The sequence below is a fragment of the Pelobates fuscus genome, chromosome 1, assembly GCF_036172605.1.
Source record: "Pelobates fuscus isolate aPelFus1 chromosome 1, aPelFus1.pri, whole genome shotgun sequence".
In the NCBI taxonomy this organism is placed as follows: domain Eukaryota; kingdom Metazoa; phylum Chordata; class Amphibia; order Anura; family Pelobatidae; genus Pelobates; species Pelobates fuscus.
Window position 1 is genome coordinate 413463528 of NC_086317.1, and position 18974 is coordinate 413482501.

Here is an 18974-nt window from a genome sequence, read left to right on the forward strand (position 1 = left end):
GTTCAGACAGTGTGCGATGGTTTGACAGCTTTCGGTCACTTGGTGGCAGTATACAAACAAGTAAACAAAGGAGCCCACGAACAGTAAACCAATTTTATTGCAGGGCGAATTAAATATCACCAGTTTGCACTATAACTACTTCAAGGCAGGAGCCACAATCAAGTCTTATATGGAAAAAAAACCACTTGTGGCAACAACCTTAAACTGGGTTTAAGCCTTCACAGAAACAACTTATATGACAGAAAAAAAAAATTAAATAGGGGGGAAATGGGTACACAGGGCCCTTTCTGTTTTAAATATTTGTTTAATAATTTGCAAGGCCTTCTGACACTGAAAGGGTTAATGAAATTTGAGCATTTTAACACATATAAGCTCAAAATGCAGTGAGACTAGGCCATTCCCATATAATAGCTTAGCAATATACGTTCATTTTATGTATCCTGACCCCTATGTTACCTTTTACAATGTGATACTGGCTGCTATAATAAAACCAGAATGTGTAATCCACGTTTGAACAACAAAACAAAAATCCATTCGAAGTCATCATTTTCCATATTGTGGTTTTATTGTTATTACTGTATTTATACAATTACAAAGTACAACTGTAAATTTAAAAACCGGATTAAACCGAGGGAATAAGCACCAGAATCTGCTCAATAAATATGCAATGTGAACAGACGCAAAGACGCTTTCATTTTCTTATTAACTCAATGCTCACTTCAATAAATACCTTCTTATTTTAGCGTTTGAACGTTTTACTGCCAGTCCAAATAACAAAATGAACACATACATCGAGAAGGCATCAAATATTTATAGACACAGAGAATATTTAACACCACTTTCTGTTTTTTTTTTTTTTTTTTTTTGCTCTTTGTATCTGTAAAAACAATCTAACACAGGGCTCCTCCTGAAATATATTCGAATATCATAAAACTGCTTTATAATAAATGGACACCTGAAACGTTTTTCCTTCTCAATATAGATTTGTAGCAACAAGGAAAAATTCTATTGTACCAATGTCTTTCCAAAAAGCAACACAAACAACACAGACAGCGTGCCCATTGCATCAACCACAATAAAACAATAACAAAAATAAATACATTCAACTAACCTGCGCTATGTGTATATATATATAGTAAACACATTTTTATAAAATCACTATATATATATATATAGTGCAGATCTGTGTTTATAAAAATATATTTTGTGTGTGTGTGTGTGTGTGTGTGTATAATAGATATAAAACAAATTATTTATTGTATATATCAAATAAATAAACAATATATACATATATTGTTTTTTTGTTCTATACCTGATAAAAAGTATAAATGATGATAAATGATAAAATAGCGATGGCATTAGCAACGCTAACATTAAATAATAAGATACTGATAAAAAGGATAATAGGGCCTATTTATAACAGGGTTTTGATATAAAAAAAACTTTATTTGTAAATTTGAGGCCAAACTAGTGATGTTTAAAAAATGATATCCCTAACCTGTAGTTGAAATGAATTTCCCATCTACTCTGTGTTGGCCTAATGTTCTCTAGTCAATTCTCAGGTACCGGTAACTACAATTCGTTAGTTAACGTTCTAGAGGTGTTTATTCACTAAACAGCGAAATATCGTGAACTGAAACTCGAATTGTAAAATTTAGGCAAAAAAAGTGTTTGATTCGTAAAAGGTGTTCAGCTAAGGTATGAGAAACAGCGTGGCTATTTTAATCTAAATTTGAAATGTGTTGTGTTCATTGCAGTTCGCTGTTTAGTAAATAGGCCTGAGAGTTTACAGGTTTCCAGTATTCTAACGCAAACAAATAAATATTGTGTTTAGATATTAAGCGGTTTTAGTTTTTTTCTGCCCTGTATTTAAAATAATGTAAAATTCAAGTTTATAGCAGGTGGATACAAGCTTCCCCGCTCCCCCCCAAGGAATTGGAAATGTCTATCGTATTGCTCTATAAATAGGCTGAATAACTCGATCTATGCTGCCCTTATTAAACTCATTTGCTTTCTAGCAATTTACTCCAAGGGTTTATTTGTGAAAGCAGCCAGAGGTTTGGATGACAGATAGATTATTTATATAAAATTCCTGTGTCTGTATGTTTGCCACAGATGGAAACACAGAGAAATTGATACATTGAAACAAAGCCTAGAGATTCCAAGCCACATAGGCCTCAAATTACTGGAGATTCAAACCCAGGAGTAACTCAGACACACAGATCACACGGGGAGTAGGAAACCCAGGAGCAAATCTAGACTACTTTCTGCTTTAAACCTCAAAAGGACAATCCTCTCAGCCCGTCACTGAAAGGGTTAACAGGAATGCATTTCCACAAGCATTGCAGGGACAATTCTGAGGCTAGACCATATCCGTTTGTGGCTAAGGAATAGAACAATGGCGCAATGGCTAGTATTGACCAACATCTCCTAAAAAGATCTGTTGGTATGTGTCTTTATGGCCAGGACAGCCATAAAACTGGCTGGGATTGCAGGCAGACAAGGTCTGCTGGGGAAGCATCCATTTCACTGTTAATCCAGATGGCCCCCAAATAAATATCGACAGCAGGCAAACAGAAATACACACAAATCGACCGTGTATATTTACTTGCAGTCTCTAAATAATTGAAAACATGGGATACACTGTTAGGCCAAACAGAGTCTGTCTGCATTTTGTTTAAAGAAAAAAGCTCTCACATGGCTTTTCAGCTTCTAAAAGTACATTTCGATTTAATTAAGCTTGGGTGTGGCAATAAACCTCAAGCATCAAATAAGTAGGTTAAATAAACACTCAGTAGCATTAGGGTCATATGAACGAGTCACATATTGCAAACCATGTGTATTTAAATTGTAATTTAATTAGATATTAAGTTCAATATAGATTTGTTTGTGTGTGTGTGTGTGTTTGTCTGAGTGTGTGTGTGTGTGTGTGTGTACTCCATTTAATATCTGTAAATTTAGAAACACATATTTTCTCACAAATGCAAGATTAACACGAGTGTAGTAAAAGCAATCCACACAGTATTTATTTCAAATATACCTTAATAATATTAGACCTAAAATAATGTTACAACAATATCAAAAGTCTATATGCATTTATATTGTTGCTACTAAACTGTAAGTAAAGATAAAATCAGCTACACATGAAAATAAAACAAATAAAGGATTTCAACTAGACTTGTAAACTGTATCACTTCCTAGATAAAATCAGAACTCACAAAGATAGTAAATACTACACATGCACACTATGATAAAATAATGTATAAAAAGCATGTTATATTGATGTATGAAGAATAAAACATATCATTTTATCATGGATAGGGAGTCTTAATTAAGAAATAGCATTAAATATATATATATATATATATGTATTTTCAAATCTTAAAATCCATTTCTAGTACAGCAGTGGTTAATAACACAACTCTTGTCACTGTTTAACCTCTTCTCAGAATAAATAAACCTATTTAAAAAATACAAACTAGAATCTCATTCCAATTACATAATAACCCAGAAAGACCTAGCTTGGCATACAGTTCTGGATATAGTGGCACTGCCCTTACTGCGCATGCTCAGTTCAACCTTACTCTTACAGAATTAAAAAAAAAAAAAAAAGTTCTCATTCTTCTTCCTATCCTCAACATCATCATACAGTTTTTTTTAAGCTTCCGACCTCAATTCCTTTGCGGATCTTCTCTCCCTTTCTCTCTCTCTTTCGTTCTGTCTTGCATCACACCCCTTTTTGTAAGGCCCTCAGACCTTGTACAGCAGCCTTACAACATTGGGGGGGAATTGACAAGCAAGGAGCGATTTAATCTTAGTATCCTACACTGTCGTTGTGTAAAAAAAAATAAAAAAAAATTTAAAAAGCCAATGACATCACATAGAGGGAAAAAAATAACTCCCAGCTTGCACTTTAATAACCTATTCCTGCAGATCTACCATATCACAATATTTTGCCAACAAGATTCTACAATAGAACGTTCAGTCTAATTTCCTTACCACCCATCGCTATGGACCATTAGCTAGATATTTTAACCAATAAGAGATCACTTACCGAGGCAGCCACTCTCTGTCACACTCTCTCTTTTCTCTCTCTTCCTCTCTCCCTCTCTCTTTCTCTCTCTCTCTCTCTGTCTGATCCGGTGATGCTGTGTGGAGCTTGAAGAAAACATAACAGGCTAAAAATAAATAAATAAATAAAAAATAGGATAAAGAAAGGTGGGGAGAGGAGCGATCCTCTGCTTCTACAGCAGGGAAGTCAAACCAGAGAAGGGAAAAAAAAACAAAAAAAAAAGGTATTTACAACTCGGCGCTCTCTTATTCTTTGCTTTCTCCAAACGAAACGTAGTGCCTTTTGCCCCTAGGGGTGGAATTGGGGGAGGCGACCAAAAGGTGCTGTAAATTCAGTTCCAAAATGCCTCTAAGCGAAGCAAGTGTTCCACCAGTCCCCCAAAAAGGGAAAAGAAAAGAAAAAGGAAAAAGGAATATTTAGATGATCAAAAATAGATTTAAAAATCAGATAGGATGAAAAGCCCTTTCCCTGGCTCTGGGCGGACTGTAATAGCAAGGAGCAGAGAGAAATACTCAGAAGAGAAACCACAATAAAAAGTTCACGTTCATGGAGAGTCCACATGACTTCCTGTGGCCAATCCAACTTGTGATTCAGTCGTAAACTTTTATTGCTCAGCTGTAAATTTTCTGCAAACAACCAAGAATGCAGTGGATTTTGTGGCGTGTGCAAATGTCTTTTCTTGACGCCATATTACCCAATATTTTTATTATTTGATGTTTTTTTCTTACCTTTACACTTATTTCTAATTTTACTAATTAATCCTAGGAGTCTCAGCTTCCTGAGGATCAAATCAGAGCTGGTGTAAGCTTATGGGTTTTAATTAATAAAGTAATTAGGATTTTTTTCAAGGTTTTTTTTTTTTCTTTTAAGGCCTTTTAAAATGTTGGAGCTTATACCAGACCAGATTTTGGCTTCTCCGTAACCCTCAAGCGGCCATATAATATATAATATATATAGATATATAGTAAATATACATAAAATATATATCATTAAAGTTACAAAAATAAATAAAAATAATTTTATTTACACACAAGTCACACACAAATAAATAAATAGATAAGAAAATGAGTGTATGCCATGTCTCAAGAGATAATAAAAATAAACAGCTGAATATAGGCATCTATGGATTTGCCAATTAACTGAATATGAATTGCAAAAATGGCATCTAACTCCTAAATGTATTATTATCATTCGCTTTAACATAATTCAATGTATTGCTCATTACACTGTTTGTTGAACTAATTCTGTGAATGTGTGGTGTGCAACTTGTTTAAATTAATACAGTAAAAAAAAATGTCATGCAAGAATCTTACACAAACATAAAATACATAGTACAAGATATATAGTATATAATATAATAGAGATACGCACTAGTTCATAGTGTATATATAAAGATATATATATAGTAAAAAAAAAGGCGACAACACTAAATTTTAACATATATGTGTTTATGCATATACACTATAAATATATATAAAAAATATAAGTAAGGCCACAAAAAAGACGACAACACCATAAAAAAATAAATAAATACATATATATATATATATATATATATATATATATATATATATATATTGTTGTCGCTTTTTTGTGGCCTTACCTTTATTTGTAGTTATTACAATACAAATCATTTTCCTTAATTGTTGTTGTTTTTTTTTTTTTTTTTTTCAAATTTAAATATACTTTTGTTCATTTGCTGAACTTTATTGTTCCGCCCTATGTGATTTGGTGAATACAACCAAACAGCCTTAAAGAGGTCCACAGTGAAGGCCATATTGCTGTATAGCAATAGATTAAACTAACATTTTGATATAGTTATTATATATTCCTAGTTTTTCCCATATACACTCTCAACCTTCTTCTAGATATATTGATTACAACTTGAAACTTTGTGGATACTAATGACATTCAAAAGTATCTCGTGAGTACTTTTAATATACGTTTTTGACATACTGAATATATAATTAACAAATATTATGCTATTTGAAGTATCAACACACACACATAGATACATATGCTAAAATATATACGTAATATATATGTTCGTGTGCATGTGTGTACCATATGTACACATAGAGTATTTTACACATACACACACACACACACACACACACGAACACACATACATATATATATATATATATACATACACACACACGCATGCATACATGAACACATATATATATGTGTGTGTGTATATATAAATATATATGTGTGTGTGTGTGTATATATCTAAATATATGTGTGTGTGTGTGTGTGTGTGTGTGTATCTATATATATATATGAGTGTGTGTTTTGTTTTTGAAGAAATGTAAAAAAAATATAATGAGAGAGAAAGACATACATACACAGTTACACACACACACATATATTAATGTGGTTTTGAGTTATCAGTAAATTTTTCTCTTTGTTTTCGTATCTTTTCTCAAAAATTGTTGTCTGCTAATTTTAATTTAATGGATTTATCTCCTTTTGGTTTAAGAATTCGTTTAGATTTCGTTTCTCTCCAAGTAAGAACAATTTTAGTTTCACGACTACATTAAAATAAATAAATATATATAAAAAAAAATGCGTTCTGTTAAAAATGATATCTTATTATTTCTTATATTGTGATTTCCTTCGTTTAATTCATTTTTTGTTGTTTATAATTCGCCACAGTTTATTTCACTTTGCGTTGCTTTTAGATTCTGCTAATAAACTTATTTGGAAGCAAGAAACGTTGTTTATGTGTAACGTACATTTATTACCCAACAACTGAGGAAGATACTACTTAAAATATTGATGCTCTTTGATTTTCTTGTTCAATAAAAGTTGGTATTTTTTTCACCTCACACCTAACAATGGAAGTGGTGTATTACAACCGGATGGAAGGGAATTACCTTTAGTCTTCTTTACGAACCACCAATAAATTTTATAACAAGTAGTTAAAAGTTACGACGAGGGGAATGGTGTTGAAGCAATGACGGCTTTTAGGGTACAAAGCAAGCTTTCTCATCCTGGAGACCAACAAAGACAGACATAGGAACTAAACGAGGAGCCATTTTAGTCCCTGAAACAGCAAAGAGGTGTTTATCTATAAAAAGCCATTTTAACTAGTTTTATTGCTCCCTAAAAACCATTTGTAGTCAAATTTTTTTTTCTTAAGTAGGGACTAAAAAAAACTACACTAAAATAATCCTTTGCTACCTAGACAATAATTCAGCAAAGCGCAAGTTGTAAAAACAAACAAACAAAAATACTGAGAGAATGTTAAAAAAAAATTAAAAAAATAACGTATTCTATCATCATAGGGTGCATTCACTGCAGATGAATTGATTACTGAAAACAGTAAGCTGTAGTGGAATCAACTTTAAAATATGGGGTTATAACAGTGCAGTTAAATAAAATCTTTTCTCCTATGTTTACGGAATGAATAATTTTGACCTTAATTTTGCAAGGAGTTTCAAAATGACCCAAATTCGTAGTTTATGCAATGGATCACAATGCAGTTAAGTCTTGACACCTAATTGAAAAATAGATTTATTTTTTTTTTTTTATTGCATTTTTTTCAATATTAACTCGCTGTTTACTGAATATACCTCACCCTTTAATGAATTGTCTTCCAAAATGGGAAATAAATATATATAAATATAGATTAATAAATAAATCTGATTTTGCACAATAAATAAAAGCCTGTGGTTTATTCCACGATCTAATACACTCTAATGACAACTGTGTGGATATTACGAACAAACCTACCTTATTATTCAAATCTATTTAATTCTTCCATTAAATTATCCCAAATAACACAGAAATCTGGGCCCAAATAAGGCTTTTGCTGTGTTATCTAAATGCACCCCTTACTTATCTCTGCCATATTCTCACATTATGGGTGCTGATTTTAGGGATCTTTGTTCACATATTTACCGTTTCAGATTCCTTTTTTATCATTTCGTTTTCATTCTACATTGTTTTCTCTTTAGTTGATAGAGCCTATCCATTCTTTTTAATGGGTGCATTATCATGTATCTGTTGCCTTGATTAGAATAATACATTAAATTAAAATGAGCAATATGCTCTGGCTCAGCTTTCCAGTGAATTATGATTTCCCTTTTCTTAAATGAGTCTTGAAAGAAATTTTGATTGGTTAATAAAAAAAATGATTTTTGCAATACTATAGTTTCCTTCAGGCGTGTCAATTGGTCCATTTAAAGGCATCTATAGGCAGCAAAGATCATTTTCATAGGCCTCTCTGAGAAGGCATATCGTCCCCAAATTACTTCTTTTTTTTACCCTGTAAGAACATTTCATCCCCATCACATATTGGAGAATGATATAATGATTTAATCACATAAAAAACAGAATTTTGTATTAATCTCAAGATTGAAGTTTGGGGCTGTTGACTTCAGCATAAACACCAAGTGGAATCAGCAATAAAGTCATAAGCTTATAAGGAATTACAAAAAAAAAATACTGGCAGCTTGCCATTGTATTGTAAGGAATATAGCTTCTTAAAAAGCTTTGTGTGTGTTGTTTTTGTTGTGAATTGAATAACATTCAAAGAGAAAGCTTATTTTTTGGTAAACGCAACGTTTAGTTTAAATATGGAATTTGGGTTAAATCGTTAAAAGAGAATTGTACTAACCTTTAATAAACAACTGTGTGTGTTTGTCTATTTGTCTGTTTATTTGAAGTGTTGTGTGTGCCTACGTGTCTGTGTGTATAGGTGTAAATACAGTCTAGCTATATGTCTACCCCCTTCTGCAGTTATAAATAAGCTAATATAGTAAATAATGTATTATTATTTACAATTACTTTCATAAAGCGATAGAAACACACATACACACATGTATGGATAGATAACTATGTATGGATGGATTGATGTGTACTTTTGTGTGTTTGTGTTTGTGAATAGACAGACAGATAGACAGACACAGATAGATAGATAGATATATAGATAGATAGATAGATAGATAGATAGATAGATAGATAGATAGATAGAGACAGACAGACAGAGAGGTAGATAGATATATAGATAGATAGATTGATAGATAGATAGAAGACAGAGATAGACAGACAGACAGACAGACAGACAGACAGACAGAGAGATAGATAAGATAGATATACAGACAGACAGAGAGATCGATAGATAGATAGAAAGATAGACAGACAGACACAGATAGATAGATAGATAGATAGATAGATAGATAGATAGATAGATAGATAGACAGAGATAGACAGACAGACAGACACAGATAGATAGATAGAAAGATAGATAGATAGATAGATAGATAGATAGATAGATGGACAGATAGACAGATAGATAGAGACAGACAGACAGAGAGGTAGATAGATATATAGATAGATAGATAGATAGATAGATAGAAGACAGAGATAGACAGACAGACAGAGAGATAGATAGATAGATAGATATACAGACAGACAGAGAGATCGATAGATAGATAGATAGACAGATAGATAGATAGATAGATAGATAGATAGATAGATAGACAGAGATAGACAGACAGACAGACAGAGACACAGAGACACAGATAGATAGAAAGATAGACAGATAGATAGATAGATAGATAGATAGATAGATAGATAGACAGAGATAGACAGACAGATAGACAGACACAGAGATATATAGATAGATAGATAGATAGAGAACTTGCAATGATAATTGCTGATACAATGTTACTTAAGTAAAGTTCTCAAAATGTCCCACATGCAGTCTTGTTATATGGAATGGACTATGTCTACACAGTTTGAAGTTTGCTGTTCTTTATATCTATAGATGTGTTTTCTTTTTGTCTGGGCGGTGTAACACTGTTAATGATGACTTTGTGAGTCTAGTTGGGTGTATGAGGGTCACACCTAAATTGCCCAGTATAAGATTTGCATGTTCCTATCATTTAATGTAAATAATAGTAAGCAGTGGAACATCTGCAAGCACATCCACTGAGCTGGCTTTCACTGAAAACTCTTGACATGAAAAAAAGCCATTTCTTAAAAGTTTTCGAGGTGTAAATCGTGTTTGGCCATAAAGTAAATTGAGGAAACAAGTGTTGTTAAAATTCCAGAAAATGAGGGATTTCGCGGTTTTGCAGTCCATATGCCCAGGATAGGTCCAGGAAGTGATTCCTATCACACAGTACATTTGCTGCAGCTTTGAGAGCAGTTTTATGGCGTTTCTGCTAGCAGAGCAGTTATTACTTTGCCACATGCCTGGTGTTCTGAGTAGTTGAAACCCAGGACATTGGCACAGAAGAGGTTACACGCCAACTTTGTGTTCCCCAGTACACTAGTGGCCTATCCCAATTATAAACAAAGGAAACGTCCCAGGCAACAAGAGACCGAAGATGGTACGGTGTATGACGTCACCATTGTTGTATGACTCCCTATTCTTTGAAACCACAATATACAATTATGTGTAGGTATATGGGTTCTACTATTCTACTATTACCCTCAGTGAACTAAATTGTAAGCATTCAAGATTATTATTCCACCTTAAACTGTTTATTTTTTCAAACACAAAGTTGTGTAGTTGAGTTGAGTCCCATTTGTTCCAACAGGTGGGAAGTCTTTGGAGACCTATTTATATGTTGTAACATTCTCTCATAGGTGTCTGTTTACACCAACAAGAACCCTTTTTTCCTCTGAGGAATGTAGGCGATATAGCAGACGCATGGGAGCATATTCTCTAAACGGCGAGTTGTCGAACGGATTGCAGAATAAAGGCCAAAATAGTAAAGGTTATGAAAACTTATCAACCACTACTGAATTTGAAACTTTTTCCCCCCAAATCAGTTATTTTTGGTCTTAATTTTGCAAATAAGGTTTTCCATTTTCACCAATTTATTGGATAAAGCATAGTAAATACATGTTGTCTTATAAATCTATGTGCAAAAAACATAGCCACATACAAACAGGATGTTTGTAGTATACATGAATACATGAATCCAAATCATGCAACATTCTTGCCAGGCAATTCACAGTTACAATAAAATATGAATAATAACCCAGACAACTATGCACATCACAGATGTAAACATAAACATAAATGGCATTAACACATTAACATGCACAGAGAATTTGAGTTGACGAATGGATATACAGACAAACTAAGAGGCAGACAGAGAGTGATAGACAGACAGGCAGACAGACAGACTGATAGATGCATGGAGCATGTGTACATGCAGCAGAGTATGGGTCACTGTAATTTATTATTAGATGGGCACATTAAGAAAACATCAACAACAACAAAACAAAACAGAAAAAAAAAATCTATTGGCAACTTTAGGCAAAATCATCAAAGTGGAGAGATTTTAAAATATTTTATCAGACTGCAGAAAATGTGACCTTTCACTACTTTGAACCAGAGGCTCTTGAATGGAAGTTCTGCATATTGATTTATACATTTATATCTATATAATAATGTATTTGCTTATTTACGCATGGTGTTTTGTAGAGATCATTTGTACACATGGATCTGTAGTTCTCACAAACATTCGAAACCCTGAAAGTTTATGTATATTCATATATGTCTGTATGTGTAAGATTCACATTTTACACCAATAATCTGAAAGCCACATGTGATTTTTTATTATATATTTTTTTTTAGCAAAGCACTACACGAAATGAATCTGACTAATCCATGTGTCCTAATACAGAACATATTAAGTTCTACTTAACTATTTCAAGGCCAATTGTGTTTGTCATCCAGATACCTGCTCAATCAATGCACATTTTACACCAAGGAATTTCATTTTAAAATCATTTATTAATATTAATATTATCATCATTATCATCATCATCATCATCATCATTATTTCATGTTTCACGTATACAATACAAATGTTTTCGTGTCCAGAAACATGTTCATGACACAACTGCTACATTCAGTTTGAACACGCTTTACAAGGGCTGGTACAGAAAGAAAACAAAGAACGTTTTTGAATTTATAGTTTTTTTTTCTATATTTTTTTGTATTGGGTTTTTTTTGTATTTTTTTTGTATTTTTTATTTTTTTTATTTCGAGCTCTTGCAATAACAGATAAGGTCAAGACAAATAGATAACTTTACATTCAGTGCAATTTAGTCCTAAGCTACTTTAGTAAGCACAATAAAAGTAACACAAAAAAATGTGCGTCCAACTATAGGCAGTTTCAGTTGTTGGGGAAATAAAATAATAATAAGCAGCAACAAACAACGAAAAACGCGTTAGAAATACTTCCCAATAGCATATTCCTTCTATAGGTAGTGATTAGGTACATTGCAAGTTGCAGTATGTATTCTTTGCTACTTAGTAGCTTTGCATCCGGGTCACACTGCTAGTCATTAATAAGTCTGACCTAGTATTAAATGGGATACAGAGACCCCGACATTGCTTGTTATTAGTTTAATGATTATTGCGTGACCCTTTTAGGTAGTATATGGAGATTTGAAGTGCTTACACATCAGAGATAAACTTGTACAAAGCAGGGCACTGGGGACATGAATTCAAGGTTTTTTGTTTTTTTCAATGTCTTGGCCTGTTAATTTGAGATACACATTGAAATATGTTGCTTCTAAAAGATATAGCTGCATCTAGATATCTTGGGGACCCCCGCATTCCCTATGCTGACAAGTTAAACTTGACAGAGCCATAGGCATACAACACCTTTTAGACAGCATTATATGAAACAATGTTAACTACACAATAAGGTTAAAATTATAAACAAGGGTAAGTATCCCCCCCTCCCCCATCCCTTCCCACACATATATGAATACATAAATCTAAATAGAACGTAGATTACATAAAAAAGGCCATCAATTATTGGACCTCATAAAAGGAAAAAAAAAGATGGGGATAAGTAGGTTTTTTTCACATAAAAAGGAATTAATACTATTGTGGCTGTTTTAGAGAAATGTCAGTCTGTTGTAAACCTTTGCAGGGTTCTTCACGTGTATATATATTTATTTATAAGTTATTAGCCTATATCTCAGGACTTGTAGGACATAAATAAGAAGTTAATGAAAATGCCCCTTCCCACACAAACCATAACGAAATGCTAAGGGAGTCCTGGCCAAGCAGAAAGGCTGGGTCTTGTGACAGGTAGTTACTGTTGTGTTTCTCCCCTTCTATACTCTATAAAAGCAAATGATCGCCATAAACGTTTTGTTTTTACATCTACCATAAAACGAGAATTTCCACTCACACCCACACTCACTCACTCATTCACTCACAGCTCAACTCACACACTCCAAATCATTCCTTGCTTTCCTCCTTCTCTTCCTCCTCTTTCTCCTCTTCCTCATTCCCTTCTTCCTCAGTCTTTTCTTCATCTCGAGCCCCGGGTAGTTTGTCTTTGTTGTTTTCCTTTTTCCATTTCATTCTCCTGTTTTGAAACCAGATTTTGACCTGCCTCTCAGTCAGTCCCAGGGCGTGGGAGACCTCAATCCTGCGCTTCCGCGTCAAATATGGATTGAAAAGGAACTCTTTCTCCAACTCTAGTGTTTGGTACCGGCTGTAAGTCTGTCTGCCACTGCGCCTTCCGGGAGCTGCAAAAAAAACAACAAAAGTATCAGTGCTTAGAACACTGGAGAAATCAGCTCCCTCAAATGCATATGGCTGCCTTGCTTCCTGCAACATTGTGTCTTGTAAATACCTGAACGATTTAAAGCTGCACAATGGCAGATCTCTGCTATTAAAAAAAAAAAAATATTTAGACAAATATATTAATTATTATGATTGTCTGCAGTGGTTACAATAACATCAACAGTGCAAATAATAATAAAGTGGTATTTATATTAGTGTGTGCGTTTACAATAATAGGATTTTTTTTGTTTGTCTGTTTTTGCATTTCCTGGTTTTCCAATGTAAAAATGAAATTTAAATCAATTTAAAAAAAAGTTAAAGAGCCTAAATTAATATTAAAAAAAATAATAGAAGTCTCCTGATTTACTATATAACTACTTTTTTGTTGTTGTCATTGTATTAACTATAAGAAGCAATAAAGTATTATTCTTTATAGGTTCATAGTAAAAGCAGTGTAAACAATAGTCTAGAACGTGCAACTATCTGTATGTTGCGTTAACTATAAATCAAGCCTTTCAGGGCGGCAACTTTAAAACAGTTTTATGGCCCATTTTCGTGTCTGAAGGGAAAGTATGTTTTATTTTCACACAGTCTTTTATTCTTTAATTTAAACGTGCCCTCAAAATAGATTTTTAATCCTCCTGGAGAGGACATGCACTTCCTGCCAGTAGATTTGAATTTAGAAGTTGCAGTTTTGCTTTGGAATACATTTTAATTTTAGAAAAGAAGTGATGTTAGAATAAATAGGGGATATTTAATTTGGATGCAGTTTTTTTTCCAGTCTAGCTGAAGTCAGTCCACCACTGCAAAGACTAACTGGCAGGCTAGCTGAGGGAAGAATTTCTCTTTTCTAAATACTGCGATTTCTTTCCTTTTAACTCTTAACCCATTAAGATAAACTATATGGCTTTATGAAATAGCTCTGTCCTTAAAAGCAGCCCTATAACCTCGTGGGAGCTGTATACAGTTCTCCTCAAGGCAAGCCATAAAAATAACTCAGTACATTGTGAGTTCAAAAGATCTGTACTTAAAACACCTTGAATACTTTCTATTTCACCAACAAACTGCTGACTAGGAATTACTATGGAAAAAAAAAGGGCAACAACTGTGTCCCATGCACTATTTATTGCTATACGATTGCAACAATCCCTAGATTTAACACTTTAAATAAGGAACAGGCTCTGCTAGCTATTCGGTAACAGGAAAATGACACACACACACAGGAAGCAAAATAAGCTCACAAACAGACACGACGTGAAGAAGAGACAAAAAGAGAGAATGTAAGAAAAGTCCTAACCGTGAGGTCTCATCCAGGGGAACATGAGGCTGGGAGACGAATTTTGATTTAAATGGCCTTGTCCCTCGCTAGTGCTTGAGTTGGTAGACGATTTACAGTCAGGATACTGCACCACGCTCGCCTCTTGCTGGGCACCATAAAGGGACTGTCTCGGTAGAGCCTCGTAGCCATAGAATTTTGAAGCATCCCCATGGCATGTGAGGGCGCAGGGGTTCTGCTGGTATCCAGTGTTGGAGATGGTGGACGATCCATGGTGGAAGAATTCCTGGACGTGGTGGGAAGGGTGCTGGAAGCCAGGGGCTGTGGTGCCCGGACCATACACCAGAGCATGGCTCCTGCTGACACTTTGTGGGAAGCGACAGTCGTAGTAAGTGGGTTCCAAAGACTCACCGCCTTTGTACTTGGAGAAGAGAGGATTCACAAAATAGGAACTCATGGCTCTGGCATGAAAGAAAGCCAGCTGCAACCCCCCTCCTAACTAATAAAAATAGAGATTAAAAAAAATAGATAGGGAAAACAATACTAAAAAATACAAGCAGTCTTTAATTCTAGGGGAGATCAATGAAAGACTGTCCCCTGGGCTTGCCTTAAAGTCCTGTTTTTGTTTGTGGGCTTTTTTTTTTAAACAGAGGGGGGGTTATTTGGTGTCTATCACAGACGTTTCATGGTGCAAGAGTGTGTGGCTGGTAAGGTCTCTGGGCTTCGTGAATTCTCGTCTATCAGTCGGTATGTAGAGCTGTATGTATCTCTCTCTCTGCTCCTTTCCCTTTACACCACAGGCAAATTCCTTAAAATATCCTGCTGGTGAAGCTTTCACACGAGATTTGTATCCATCAATCCTCCTCACCAAGACAGGCTGGAGAGAAATGACAAGGATTTGGGGGTATCGGATGAAGGGGACGTGGAAAACCAGCCTTCAGAAAAAAAAAAAATATCAAATGAATGAGGGAGGGTTATGAAAGGTGCGCATTAATATGTTTAGGTGCTGCTTTTTTTCCAAGCCAGCCTCTTCACTGATGTGGGAAAATACATGCGCCGTGAGGTCAAGCTAGGTAACCTCAACAGGTAAAATATTTAGGGGAGCATTGCATTGGGTGACATGTAGATGAACCGACCTGCAAAATGATTATTTTTTGCCTTTTTTCCCCCTTTTTTCAAAAATGCTGTATTCTGCCTTAGCAAGAGAGATACAGACAGTTCGCTCAGTGCTTACGTCACTTGACTCTGAAGCTCCCCCAATTACGTGTATAGCGCGCCTCTCTTACCACTTGGCGTCCTATTGGAATTAAGAGAACAGTTTAATGCATCATAGAACGTTCTAAGCTTAACATAATAACAGATAGAATGTTGGAAGCGAAGGAAAGGGGTGTGCACAAGTCACAAGGACAATGCAGGATTGGGCTTAATGTCTAAACATAAATATGGTGTTATATTCTTTATTATTTTTTTTAAAGGTCTTGGGATGTTTGATTGGGGAAAATGTCATGCACAGTTTATCATGTGAAATGTCAAGATGAACATTTACATTTGGAAGTGTGGAGGGAGGGGTGTGAGTACTTATTTCAATAAATAAGTTTTCTTTTCCTATGGTGTTATTGAGGGGAATTGGAGTATTAAACAAAATAAAGCCTGCAATTAAAAAGCTTTAACTGTGATCCTATCGCATCTGGAACCTAAAAAAAACCCCAAAAAACCCCAACCTAATCTGCAATTACAAAGTGAAGCTATGTTCCAAATTCTCCTTTCCCATCTGGTGGGGCTGAGCTTTTGTAAGCACCCAGTTTTAGGGTAGGATTTTATAGTTCAGACGCTACATGTTACTAACCATTGAAAATCTTCTATTGAAAAGCTTAGCTTTTATGACAGCACTAAAAACATTAACACATTATATAAAGCACTCTCTTCACTTTCCCTATATAAAAGTCAACTTGCAATATTAATAGTCTTACTGCTGCTGCTACTGCTACTATTAGGATTATTATAATTGTAAGAATTTATCAGTGAGACTTTTTAAACAAGGAATTAGGCAATAAAACATATTTTCATAACGTGGGGGTATGTATTTATTAATAGGTCGGAGACAATACACAGCTGGGTTTAGAAACAAACTCAAACACACACTCACACACTCAATTTTAATATACACACACACACAGTACGATATGCACATATTTATACTGTATTATTATATTATTGTGTGTTAGCATTCAAATAAATACACTTTATATGTTTGCAAGCACACACACACAAACACACACACACACACACACACTCACTTTGTTTTTTTAATGCACACACACACACAGTAAGATATGCACATATTTATACTGTATTATTGTGTTAGCATTCATATAAATACACTTTATATGTTTGCAAGGACACACACCAACACACACACACACACATACACACACATACTACTACATATAGAGATAATTCTTAATATATACATATGTGTTTGTGTGTGTGTATATATATATATATATATATATATATATAATATTTATATAAATTATATATTATATATATGTATACACAAACATATATGTGCTTGCCTTTGAAGTGCTGTTCTACAATATATTTGCCTCCTATCTTCTCAAATGGTTATTTTATGTCCTTTTTGGCATGACGCATTATATAATGTTAGTGTGTAAAATATCCAGACAGATTATATATATATTATATATGTTAAGCACAAATCTAGATCCGTCTACATACAGTGACAGCTTGATCGGTAATGTAATAATTTAATACCATATTCTTCAGATTTGCAGCTCATTTCGAAAACAAAGTGAGGGCACTATATTTAACCTCCACTTCTAGGTAACGTGTTAACAGTAACTTAGTGTGGGTATTTATTTTGTAATAGTATATTGATGTTAAAGAAAGGGTCATTACTGGGAGATTTAGTTTATTCTGTAATTCTATTCAGTTTAATTAACAAAGAATAGTTCGGTTATATTGAAAAAATATCATAGGAATTTAATGAACGTTTTCAGAAATGATTTGTATATTTTTTGAAATGTTTGGGGTTTTTTTCTGAAGGGGTATTATTGTTAATTATCATTACTAATTTAATGAAAGATAGATAAGTTTTGGTTCGGAAATTGTAACAGGATAGCACATAGGACCCTGCGTGTCTTAGGTATACACTGCCCTAGGCAATTATTAATGAGCTGCAGTATTAGGATTAAGACCTGGGTTTTATAGTCATCAGACTTTCGATGTTAAGTTCGGTGTTCATGCAAGTTGGTAAAACTGGAGGTCCGTTTTTTTGTTTGTTTTTTTTTGAAACTGCTATAAACTGGTTTATTATAAATCAGTGATATTCTCAAATTACAACATTTTAAGTGTGATAAAAGCAAAGAAAATGAAAAGTATGTTTAATGTGCTCAGTGTTATAGACAGATCGATGAGTGTTTAATTACTTATTGTTGCAGTTTGATCGTTCTGCCTTTAGTGTTTTGTTTCAATGATACTTTGTCAGCTAAGACTCTCAGATATTATCACAATGACCCATTGGTAATTTGTGAATAATCTTATACATATTACATGCTAATTCGCCATTCAGGGGTGAAGGATGTTGTGCATATTTGTTTTGATCTGTTTTCCAACAACCTTCTTGGGACCCTAAGGTATAATGGGATGCAATGCAGCTTTAATTGGCCAAATCACTTTAAAATTTGAGCAACAGTGCCACCATGTGTCGAAAGTTCGAAGAACACCAAAGTTAAAATTAGCTTTGTAGAAATAAACCATTAGGAATAATATATGTGTACATTTCGGAATCTTGAGAACATGGTGTCTTTTTTTTTAATGAATGAAGAGTGATCCATGAGTAATGTATATTTCAAATTAGTGGTCCACATATTTAACATGTGTGCACCTTTGTTCAAATTGTAGGCCTGAATGTTCATATGCCAGTCTATAAATCTAATTTAATTAGATAAATTTAATTATATCTATCTATCTATCTATCTATCTATATATCTATCTATCACCTATCTATCTATCTATCTATCTACACACACACACACACACAC

The 18974-nt window shown here is 34.0% G+C and overlaps 2 protein-coding genes across 4 annotated transcripts in view; both read right to left on the reverse strand.

The window, feature by feature from the left end:
• The window catches only part of HOXC10 (homeobox C10), a 158727-nt gene that overhangs the window by 115121 nt on the left and 24632 nt on the right, over positions 1 to 18974 (reverse strand). The window contains exons 1-2 of one of the 3 annotated variants that reach the window (XR_010084253.1): positions 4304 to 4625; positions 4055 to 4158 (exon numbers count right to left, since the gene is read on the reverse strand). The exons of 1 other annotated variant lie outside the window; for it this stretch is intronic. The gene's annotated coding sequence lies outside the window, so the exon portion shown is untranslated. Of the gene's footprint in view, positions 1 to 4054; positions 4179 to 4303; positions 4626 to 18974 lie in introns of those variants that run through there. One more of the 3 variants, XR_010084247.1, reaches the window with a different exon arrangement.
• HOXC8 (homeobox C8) lies at positions 12068 to 15981 on the reverse strand. The gene is made up of 2 exons (XM_063428445.1): positions 14932 to 15981; positions 12068 to 13597 (listed from the first exon to the last, which is right to left on the reverse strand). Exons 1-2 carry the CDS (start codon positions 15365 to 15367, stop codon positions 13305 to 13307), a joined length of 729 nt encoding a protein of 242 aa, XP_063284515.1. The 5' UTR covers positions 15368 to 15981; the 3' UTR covers positions 12068 to 13304.